General features: G+C 36.4%; 1 protein-coding gene across 1 annotated transcript in view; it reads left to right on the forward strand.

Moving 5' to 3' along the window:
- Window positions 1–11190, forward strand: part of ANO3 (anoctamin 3) — a gene marked incomplete at its 3' end in the record, with an annotated part of 97723 nt that extends 86533 nt beyond the window's left edge. The window contains exons 17-26 of the mRNA XM_010293004.1: window positions 467–549; window positions 1478–1618; window positions 1998–2162; window positions 3456–3492; window positions 5460–5571; window positions 6816–6873; window positions 8363–8460; window positions 9941–10086; window positions 10194–10346; window positions 11043–11190. Coding sequence (XP_010291306.1) covers window positions 467–549; window positions 1478–1618; window positions 1998–2162; window positions 3456–3492; window positions 5460–5571; window positions 6816–6873; window positions 8363–8460; window positions 9941–10086; window positions 10194–10346; window positions 11043–11190 — 1141 coding nt within the window. The remainder of the gene's footprint in view (window positions 1–466; window positions 550–1477; window positions 1619–1997; window positions 2163–3455; window positions 3493–5459; window positions 5572–6815; window positions 6874–8362; window positions 8461–9940; window positions 10087–10193; window positions 10347–11042) is intronic.
- Between the last annotated feature and the right edge of the window lie 950 nt (window positions 11191–12140).

Below are 12140 nucleotides of genomic sequence, written 5' to 3' on the forward strand. Positions count from 1 at the left end.
CTACTCCAGTATAAAGCTGGTATAGCTGCGAAAGAAATGAGGTTGTCTTGATTCAAACTGAGTAAAATGAGATCAAAATTTATCTCTTTATTAACAGATACCATTGTGTATGCATAACCTTGTTTTTTTAAGGAAAGATTTTAAACCATATATGTTTTGAATAAAATTAAAAGCAAAATGAAGATCTAAAAGGAATGACATTATCTCATATTGACAGGTACCTATCTCTGTACAGATATAGCAGACAGCAAAAAAAAAAAAGATTCTTAGATAAACATTGCAAAATAGTGTTCCAGTTTTAACAATGATTATCCTGAAGTTACTTAGAGTTTTCAGATTCTGTGGGGAAAACAGCAGGGAAGTGGCTAATGACAGTTACCATGTTACATATTGCTGATTTCCTTGAGACCTGCATGGCCTTTTTCTTTCTTTTCCGTAATTAAAATGCAGTTGATGATTTCCACAGCTACAGTCTTTCTAGAGTTTTGGAAAAGACGGAGAGCTGTATTAACCTATGACTGGGACCTCATAGACTGGGAAGATGAAGAGGTAAGACTAAAACAGACGTAAACCTGTAAAGCTTGCTATCAGCATGATTTCAGCGTAAATATCATTACATATTGTATGCCAGTAATCTGACTTTGTCACTCAGATTAAAATTTTCTTTATAACACTACTGGCAGAACAAACAAGTATACTTGAGACTATACAAGGATACTTTGCCTTCTGCAATTAGCATCATAATTCCAAATAGAATTCTACACTTATTAAAAGCATCCTTTGAAAAATGGAGTGGAAATACTGCCCATACAGAGGACAGGAGCTGCTACTGTTGTCAGCACAGGTGCCTTTCTATTCTATGGTGTTTTGTAGTGGAAATTCCTGATCCTGCCTAAAAACGGGACCAGGACAAGCAAAGGGACAGAAATTAGACTTTATATCCTTCTGAGAGGCGTAACTTATCCTTTAACAGCATCAGCAATAATCAAATTATTTTATTACTTCATTAATCACTAGTGAATATAGCTCTAATTTAACTATACTGGTGATTCAGATGCAGTCTAAGTGAATAGAGACTTTATCATTACTTGATTTATAGCTTTCCATAGATGCGTAGATACAAGCTGGTGACTTTTAATAAGTGGTTTCATATCACAAAAAGCACCATCATAACGGGCAATAATTTATAGTTTTCTTATCAATTTCTGCTTAAATTAGTGTTTAAGTCAGTATTATGACCCTTTTTAATACCCTCACATAGTGAGGAAGGCTCTTATGGTTTCTTTACTTTATTGGTGTCTGGCACTGTTTCCAAGGATTTTCAAAGGAGCAAATTACTTGGATATTTGAGTTGGAGCATCATAAAAAAAAAATTGTATCAATATAAATTTCCTATTTTATAGCACATATTTGTCTGATTAGTGATACTTCAATGAAATAAGTAGTACAACAAATGGAATCTACCTTGTCATTCCAGGAGGAGCTGCGCCCCCAGTTTGAAGCTAAATATTCCCAAGTGGAAAGAGTAAATCCCATCACAGGAAAACCTGAACCTTTTCAGCCTTTCCCTGATAAGCTCAGTCGACTGATGGTGTCTGTCTCAGGAATATTCTTCATGGTAAAGCTTAATAATATTGGAATTGCTGTAGCATTTAATCTTCCAATGTAAATAGCGACGCAAGTCATGAGCGCGTTCATTAAGATTAGTGGATTTACATAATATAGGCAAAACTGATTGTCTCAGTCATAAACTGCTTGTTTATGGATCTCTCTCTTTTAGAAGATGTAATATAGAGATATTGTAAAAGAAAAATAATGTTGGGGAAAAAAGAGCAATGTTTTAATTCAGCAATCCAGTATTTTCGTTCTCTCAAAGCCTGCTCACCAAAACAAATGGCAATCTTTAAAGCACTTGCTAATTTATTAATTCAGTGGAAATTATTTCAGATATGGTTTATTTTGTTCTAATATCTCTATTCATAAATACTTACCTGTAGATTTCCCTGGTCCTCACCGCAGTGTTTGCAGTTGTGGTGTATCGCCTGGTAGCCATGGAACAGTTTGCTTCTTTCAAGTGGTATTTCATCAAGAAATATTGGCAGTTTGCAACATCTGGAACTGGAGTCTGTATCAACTTTATGATCATCATGTCACTCAATGTTGTAAGTCTTCTGTTCTTTTAAAGGAGGGATTAATTTAAAAGAGTAATTTTAACCAGGTTACTGCGTATATCAGATATATACGTGTTCTTGCTTGTTCATATAGCAGTGCCTGAAGCTAGTATTTCAGGGGTTTTTCCTCTTCTAATACTGTATTTGTCAATGTTTTCCTCTAATGCCTACTTAATTTGCCACTACACACCTTCACTTATGTCACCAAGTCATAGTGGTAGAGACTACTGCTTTCTACATTTGAATTTTTGGTTTTTACATTACCTTTTACAGTACATCTCTAAATGGCACTACTTTATTTTCTTGCCTGAGAATTTTCTTTCTGCTGTTTTTCTAATTGATAACTTTGAATTCTTCCCTTTCTTATTTAAAATGCAGCTGTGATATCAGTGTTGCAGGGTCCTAGAATCACTGTAATACATGATTTCGGTTTAAGCTTTTCCTGTCATGTAACAAGACGAGTTTAAGCATTTGCTGTGGTAGCGCAATGTACATTGATATAAACTCTATTCGCTCAACTGCAATATAATTTATCATTTTTCCATTCCTGTGCAGGCACAACCAGGTAAGGAGGAATAATAGCACAGCAAACAGTGGCTTTTAATTTTAAGGCGCTTGTGCACTCGCTGCAAAAAGAAAGCATTCTTCAAAACAGACTGCCATGTATTTTTTTCTGTTATTATCTATGAAAATACTAAGTAATAAAAAGTACATTCAAGTGAACAAGCATACCAAAGTTATTGAAAATAACTTGCTATTAATATTAAATACTCAAGGAAATATTTTTTCAAAGTTGGTAACTACTTTGGGCTACATGTCATTTAAATTAAAGACTGGAGATAGTCAATATATAGACAAGTAAGGAAATTTTCTGTAGGAGGCTGATATCCTTACCAGTGTGCACATTCCTGCAAAGGAAAATTGTATTGCGTAAATAGATCACATAGGTTTGTTCCTGAAGTTAGAGAATAGGCATCTAACTGTTCATTGAGAGAACCATTGATGTCTGAACACTCTCTTAATCTACTGTCTCTTGATTTATCTTTATTCTATATTTAATGTGTATACTTACTGTACGTTTAGATGGATAAAGAGAATGGGGCTGAAGTAGTTCAGTTAAGTCTTTACACAAAACTATCCACACGTAGCTACGACATTGCCCTCCCTTCTCTCTCCAGATATGTTGATGCTGTAGGGCAACAGGACACCCATGCTTTTGATGCCTGTTTTGATTCTGGGTTTGACATCACAACAGACTTATACCATCTTGTATTTCTCTTCTAGGTATATGAAAAGGTTGCCTATCTTCTGACAGACTTAGGTACGTAGGTCTTTACTAGTGGTATGGTTCTTGCTGGCTGTGGCATATACCTTTATATTTCCATAAAATAGGGGTTTGAAAACTTCATCTCTGCATAGTACAATTCTGGGATTTCCCTAAGCAAGTGAGAAATATCAGGAAAATTATATGATTATTTCACTGAGGAAATAACAGAAAAGAAAGGAATTTATTCCTATACTTCTACTTTTTTTTTATGTTCTATCATGTAAATTGAAAAAAGTTATCTTATAATAGAACAAAAGTCAAAACATATTCTTTATTAGAATGCTAAAACAGATTTTTTCCAATTGCTTGGTTATTTTTTTACAACTTTTTAATTTGAACTTTCATATGGAAAAAAAATGGTTAAGACAAAATTACATTGTCCAAGATAAAAGTGTTATGTCATAAATTTTAAAGGAATTCAAATTCAGTCACAATAAAAATTTACACTGAAGCCTCTAGTCGTGATTCAGTCATAGCGGTAAAGCTTTCTAGATTATCGAAAAGAAGACAGCAAAGACAGCAGTTAAGATCTCCTAATACGTGTAAGTCAAAATATGCAGTTGATCACGTCATAGTTTAAAAGCAAGATCGCTGCTTAAATTTAACAGCTCCCTCTCCTGGGTGAAGAATTGAAGAGCATGCATTCAACAAGATGCTCAAAACTTTATACTGTTTCAGATAACAGGCAGTTGAACAGGTTAGAAAGGTTCAGAATGTATAGTCAACTTATTCAAATTATTAAAATATTTTTAAATGTTTTTTCAGATCACACTGATTTGTATTCCTACTTAACTTTTTCAATCTATTATATTGTTACAGACCAGGGAATGGGAAAGAAATTAATGATTTAATTTAAGTATACAAGCTGATTTTTCCAAAAATATATGAAAGAATTAAAAAAAAAAGTTCATAAATTAAGCATGATGAAGGATTCTCACTCCACTTTCAAAGGTGTTTTACGTCAAAGAGAAGGAGGACATCTTAACTTCTGAGGAACAAGTGTGCATATGTAAAGCTACTATCCTGTACATTTGTATCCTATTTTAGTCATCATTAGACCAAAGTAATTAAAGTAGTACAAATTTTAACTGAAAAGTCCAAGCAGTTTAGACTTCCAAATCACATATGTGTTTTAAAACTTTTATCAAGGTATTGCATTTCAAGGTTGATACATCCATCAAAGAAATTTGAAATTAAAAAAAAAAAAAATTAATTGTCATCATTATCACAGAGTTCTAATTCAGGCATAAATAACGTACTACAAACCATAAGGAAAAACATCCAAGGCAGTGCGGACCCACACAGAATGCTTGTAGCCCTAATACACATTTCTATATTTGTTTAAAAAAAAAAAAAAGGATCTCCATCCTTTCCTCATTGCATTAGAAACTGTTTAACACTTCGCAAGCATTATGATAGGGAAGTCTTCAGGCTGAAGTAGTGGTCTCACAGAGAAGTATTTAGAAGGTGAGATGTTTGGGTGATAAACTAGTTGGCTGTTAGTTGCGTCTTCCCTCCGCTTTCCTTGGCAGCCCCTGTCTATTGCTCTGCTGATGCCAAGTGCTTTTGCTTTTTCTTTGTGGGTTTTTTTTTTGTTATGGTTCTGTTTTGGTTTTTTTTTAATCAAGATACCTGTAGCCTTAAAATTAAAGATTCACACTGAATTCAGAACTTTTACATGGAAATGGAACAGGTATGTCCCCATGGAGTTGTGACCTGTTCTGTACCAAGGGGCTTGTATCGCCCGTTTCCACACAGAGCCAACGCAGTCTGAGCTGGGACGATGGTTTTGTGACCTGCAGCCTGGGCACTTTGAGGAAGAAAAAAATTAATTGCAACCTGATGGGGTATCATGACTTGAAACCGTCGCTTCTTTTGTTAGTGTTGATGGATCTGTGAGCAAAATTAGGCAAACTGGATTTCCTTTTTATTGAGATGATGTATATTGTGTCTTTCTGCAGAGCACCCGAGGACAGAATCTGAATGGGAAAACAGCTTTGCCTTGAAAATGTTCCTCTTCCAGTTTGTCAACTTGAACAGCTCCATCTTTTACATTGCCTTTTTTCTTGGCAGGTGTGTTATCTTTGCTAACTGCACTTAAAGGAAAACTTGCACAGAACTCACAATCCTTGCAAACTGTATAGGTTTGAAGGAAATACAGTGACAGTTTGAACTGTAAGATTTAGATGCGAGTCAGTTTCTGAGGATAATTAATAACACTAAATTAATATCTTTAACTGTATGTGAGGGTTGAACCCCTGAAATCTTTACTCATTAAACTAGACAGTAAAAAGTCTACTTTTTAAGTGGGTCTGTGTATGTGACTTTCCTACTAAACGAGAATTCAGAACCTTCGAAAATACAGCCACTTCCTAAGTGTGGGTCTGTATTTAGCCCTGCGCTTTATTCATTTTTTCCTGTTTATTCCCCTTTGGTTACATTTCCCAGGATCCATTTCTAGAAACAGTAAATATTGTCTGGTAGGTCTCATACAAGAGTAGGAGGCAGAAATTCTGGCTCCAATTTTTGTGTATATCTTTATCTCGGAGCATGAGATACTGGACGGGTCTAACCTTGGTTCTTCTTCGCTTCAATTTCGTTACGATCAGGTTTATCATTCCTGCAGAACCTACAGAGTATTTCAGAATACCTTCTATAAAGTTTTATAATATAATTTCAGTTCAAGATTGTTTGGGAAAAAACCCAACACCTCTAGTAAAGACTGTTGGTAATATCTGTTTGTTACATTCAGTGGTGCGTTTGCCATACAGTTTCTAAGCTTTGTGTCTTGGCATCTCCTGTGTCTAGTAGGACCAGGCATGGAGGTTTTTTTTCTCATTTACTAACTTTCACTGTGGTCATTAAGAATTTTTATTCAGTTCGTTGTACAAGAATCTGTTAGATCTGTAAAAAGCATTTCGCTATATGGGTGTGGAAGTGATTTTATGCTTCTGTGTCTGAGTGTGCAATCCAGTGCACACTTCATGTGGGCAAGCAGATCCCTGTGCTGCAGTAAATTCCCGTGTATTGCAGTGGTTTATCTTCTTAGGAGTAGATTAGAGAGCCTGAATATCTAACATCTAAAACCTATGAAGCTAGGATTTTTGTTCTGGACGTAATAAAAGCTTAGGATCTCTTGCAAAATGATGGTCCTTGTTTGCATTCTGAAACCTCCGTATCCTACAGACACCAGATTTAAGCCTCTGTGATTTAAGCTGTTTATATTTCATGAGTTTGCTCAGTGGATGTTGTGAAATAACTACTGATACAGGGTGTTCTTGGAATGTCCACTGAGAAATAGAAATCGTATTTTCCAGATTTGCAGGCCGCCCAGGAAAGTACAACAAGCTTTTTAACAGATGGAGGCTGGAAGAGGTAAGCAATCCTATTTTGTCTTCTGAAATTTCCATGAGTAAGAAGGAAATGGCTGAAGGACATGAATTATGTCCAGTTTGAAAGATTTATTATTCCATCTAAGCACAGTGAAGAGTAAATTTTTATTTATAGCAAAGGATAGGAAACAGGAGATGTGTTTTTTCTTCTGTGTTCTCCACTGTGCCGAGTGACTCTGCCCAAGACATGCAGTTCTTTCTGCCTCTGTCTTTGGGAAAAGCAAAAAGTGATCGTCCCTTACTTCAGAGGCACTACTAAGTCCTGCGTGATTGTAATCTCCTGTGTATGTGGAATTTTTGGATGGAAGACATAAGTACAATGCCATCAGCTTTTTTATCAGCTTCTTAAACTTCTGCCAGCACAGGAAAGACGTGGATCTCTTGGAGCAGGTCCAAAGGAGCAACACAAAAATGATCAGAGGGCTGGAACACCTCTCCTATGGGGACAGGCTGAGAGAGTTGGGGGTGTTCAGCCTGGAGCAGAGAAGGCTCCAGGGAGACCTGATTGCGGTCTGGCAGTACCTAAAGGGGGCTTATAAGAAGGATGGGGACTGACTTTTTAGTAGGGCCTGGAGCGATAAGACAAGGGGTAATGGTTTTAAACTAAAAGAGTGTAGGTTTAGACTGAAATTTTTCCACAATGAGGGTGGTGAACCACTGGCCCAGGTTGCCCAGAGAGGTGGTAGATGCCCCATCCCTGTGGAAACATTCAAGGTCAGGTTGGACGGGGCTCTGAGCAACCTGATCTGGTTAAAGATGTCCCTGCTCACTGCAGGGGGGTTGGACTAGATGACCTTTAAAGGTCCCTTCCAACCCAAACTATTCTATGATTCTGTGATTCAAAAGCAGAAAAATAGTATTTTCAAAATTTAGCTCGAAAATGTGTTAGAATTGCACCTCCCTGGACGTCACTAGCATGGTCAAGTTATCTCTTATCTCTGAAAAACAGGTTTCTTCTATTGAACCCAAGTAGCCAAAGAGTAAAATACCATAACTTTGTAGGCCATGGTCTAAAAAAAGTTTCTGTAATTAGCAAACATTTTAATATGGCAATTTATATAGTTAAGATACTGGAGATTGAGCTACTTTGATTCATATAAGATACTGGAGATTCAGTGCCAGAGATTCAGCTACGATGCCTCTGTTTGAACTTAGGATATTACAAATGAAATATTGCTCCATTCTTTGAAATTAGTACGTATGTATTGGTCTAAGTGAAATGGATTACATCATTTATCATATACCCAGCACACATACCCTTACCTTAGGTAATACGATCCAGTTCTCCAAGAAATAATATATCTAAAGGTTGTTCAACTAAAGTCTCTGTTAATATTTCTATTATTAATACTTCTTTTATATATATTCCTTTCATTAAACATATTTGAATATTTTTCACTCACCTTCTGAAAAAATAAAAATGAAAGGAGTTCTCTGATTTTAACTATCCATCTTTTTCCATTCCGTTTCAGTGTCATCCCAGTGGCTGCTTGATAGATTTGTGTTTGCAAATGGGAGTCATTATGGTTTTAAAACAGATGTGGAACAACTTCATGGAACTAGGCTATCCGTAAGTTCAGATGTTAAAATTTGTTGTACAAATAATGATTACACATTAGTGTGATTCAGTGATAGGGAAAAATATTTTTATGTTTGGAGAATGTTTTGACTTTTTGCATCTCACACACTGTAACTTTATTCCCAAGGGAAGCATTAACTGCTGCTCTCGGGGTATGTTAACCATCTCGGGGAGATAAAGCTTCTCGGGGTATGTTAACCATCTAAATTGTTTATTGTGATTTCATTTTCCACAATACAAACAAGAGCTGTTCAGAACTGAAGAGAGGAATGAGCTGAGAGTCTTACAGTTCTCTTGAAACTGGAAGAATGTGTTTTCAGTAAAAGGTTGCTCATCAAATATTATTTTGATCAAAGTCTCAACCTTGAAAATAATGTCAGGAAGGGCTATGCTCACAATCTGCAATCATCCTGCAAATGAGGGGCAGCGGACTGCATTGTTGTGAGACATGGATTTCTGAAAAGAAGAAACCTACTTGAAGGTTTCCTGTCTTCTCAGCCCAGCAGCATCTTAAGTCTGTCTAGAATTTATTTTAGAACATATTTACATTCCTTTATGGAAAGCGGTGTTTTGTAACGCGTTTTGCAACCGAGGCAACAAGTTGCTCCTTCAATAACGAGAGAGATCAAGAGCTAAACACTAAAGTAGCGTGAGAAAAAACAGCAGCCTAAAAAGACTTCTAAGAAAATTATTTCCCATCTTCAGTCTCTTTTCAGTAATATTTAGAAACAAATAATAGTCTTTAATTGCCACCTGTGTCAGTACTGGATAAATATTTTCATTTGTATGACACTTTAAGTTGTGGGACTATTACCTACTTAATATTTATAACTACTTTGTGAAAAGACCTCTGCACAGCTTTATAAAAAATAGTCTTAAATATTTGCAGCTACAGCAACACCTTTTTAAATACTTTTTCCTGCTTCGAGAAAAAAATATCCTGTAGAGCATCTCGATCTTTAGGTTTGTTCAACAGTAGTAGACATATTCTACTATTCAATATATTCTAGTATCATATAGTTCTCGCTGAGCTCCACTTATTTGGTTTGTCTTTTACAGGATTAAAAATAAAGCATTATTTACTTTTTCAGTGCTTTCACTATGCATGATTTTTTTTTCCCCTTGTTCTTTTTTTTTATTTAGGCATGCAGGTAAATCTTACAAAGAAAGTCTATGCAAGCAAATTCCATATTCTGAAAAGATTATTTGTACAATGCCTAACATGCTACATTAAAGACATAATTAAAATTGTAATCCAAAATTTTGAGAACTTTTGGAAGTTCTTTGAATTGTATCTTATATGTAAATATATATATATAAAATAAATATATATTGTAAATATTTCCAGAAAATACCTAAGTAAACATCCAGGTGCTATTCAAAATAGGCCCACTTACTTCAAAACAATACCAGCAAGTACTGTAAATTACTGAGCAAGTACAGTCAATAATGCTCTGTTTATCTAATAAAGTTTATTACAGAATTGGTGGTCACGACGCAAAATGAAGAGAGGAGGGCAATTAATGGAGCATAAAATTTCTCTACCTCAGTGGGAAAAAGATTGGAATCTGCAGCCTATGAACCTCCATGGTTTAATGGATGAATACTTAGAGATGGGTGAGCATTTTTAAGAAAGTGTCGATTTTCTTAAGAAACTGGACCTATGTTGCACATTAAAAGAACTTTTGCATTTCCAATTTTTAACCATAGAAATGCCTGTCTAGTTTTACAGTTTGGCTTTACCACCATCTTCGTTGCTGCCTTCCCTCTGGCACCTCTCCTGGCGTTGCTTAACAATATCATAGAAATAAGGTTAGATGCATACAAGTTTGTCACGCAGTGGCGAAGACCTATGCCTGCAAGAGCAACAGATATAGGTGAGAGAACCTAATGACTGTCACTGTCGGGGAACATCTTCGTGCTTCCTTCTTTAATGAAGCTTGACCCTTGAAATATTTCATGTGTCAAGAGTGAAATTGATAATGTAACCTGCAGATCTCAGTGACAACTCTCCTGTTAAGCAACAAAAGGATACTCAGCTGCTTAGCTAAGAGGACTCCTCAAATTTGCTTTCCATTTCCAGTAGGGATCATAATAGTTGGAATTTTGAAAACAGGCTAAATGGTATTTTAGACTTTGGATTTGTGGAGCTCTAGGTCTAAACGGCTATCCAAAATCAATAGAATTTAGAAATTTAATACAAGGACTAAATTCACTTTTGGTTTAAAACTGAATTAGATAAAAATAAGAAATCTCTTTCCAAAAGCTTCCATTTGGCTTTATAACAAAAAATTATGGTTATACCTTCTGTTGTTTAGCTATTTCTTCTCAGCTGGGTGTACCCTACTGTAAGACTTCACTTAGGTGGAGCCAGTGGTGGCAGGAATGTGGAGACATGGCTTAATCTTGACTAGCGTTTTTGAATGAATAATTCTTTCTCAATAAGAAAGGAAATCTGTATGACTGTTGGTGACTTCAATATCAGTATTGAAGTATATAAAGTATGACTTTATATGACTTAATACAACTGTAAAAAACTAATGATTTCGTTTGTCATTTCTCTTTTTTTCTAGGTATCTGGTATGGAATTCTGGAAGGAATTGGAGTTCTGGCTGTCATCACCAATGCCTTTGTTATTGCCATTACTTCCGATTACATTCCCCGTTTTGTCTATGCATATAAATATGGTCCTTGTACAGATCAAGGGTACAGACAAGAAAAGTAATTAAGATATTCTTTATATATGCATGTATATTTCAGTGGAAGCACGTATTTGCTTCTGTCTTTCTATGTTAACATACTTAACGTGTACCAGTAGTATTTTACCTTTTACATCTGTGCAAACCTTCACAGGTGTTAAGTGCAAGTAACTCGGCCATTCCAGAGAGTTTGCAAATTATCTCCACAGTTATATAAGCGGAAAATCACGTCTTCCCTTCTGAATGCAAACAACAAAGTTCAATAAGCATCATAGCAGTTTTCAGGCTTTCTCTAGATAAGCTTTTCTTCTGTTCTGCAATAGTTCTGGACTATTGCACTTCTTCTCCCACTATGCTCCCACACATGTATATACGCTCCTGTACTCTCTTCTTATCTGAAGCTTGGTTCACCCTCAAACTCCCCACCTGTTTCTCTTCAGAAATGCTTGCAGCCAAGCTCCGGCAAGATTGGCCTTGACAGTATTTAGCCTGACTCCATACGCAGTGTATCTTAGCTTTCAGCAAGCTATCTTGCCAGTCCTTGCACCACCAGGCCAGTTTCCTGCCCTTCTCTCCAGACACTTACCCATGTCTCTGAACTGTGGGACCACCGTGCTCTGGCTGCATTTCCCTGCCATGGCCTTTTACGTGATCTAATCAGATCACAGTACTCGTTGGCATCCCCTCTTTCATTTGGAGACCAGTGCCCTACAGATGTTTTCAGGGGATGGTTTTGGAGGGGTTTTTTGGGTTTTGGTTTTAATATGGGAATTGGGGTTACCTCGAGAAAAGGAGGCATCACCTTGCTAAGACAATAGCACGTCTCTGTAGCACAACTTATCTTCTTTATTGCAATGGAGGAAGGTAAGAGTGAAAGCATCAAGGCTTGTCCAGGAAGCCAGGACCGCTGCATTCACAGACTCTGCCTCAGCTCAAACCGCAGGCGCCTGTCCTCCCTCCCTCCCTCCCTCC

The sequence above is a fragment of the Phaethon lepturus genome, unplaced genomic scaffold, assembly GCF_000687285.1.
Source record: "Phaethon lepturus isolate BGI_N335 unplaced genomic scaffold, ASM68728v1 scaffold9938, whole genome shotgun sequence".
Lineage (NCBI taxonomy): Eukaryota > Metazoa > Chordata > Aves > Phaethontiformes > Phaethontidae > Phaethon > Phaethon lepturus.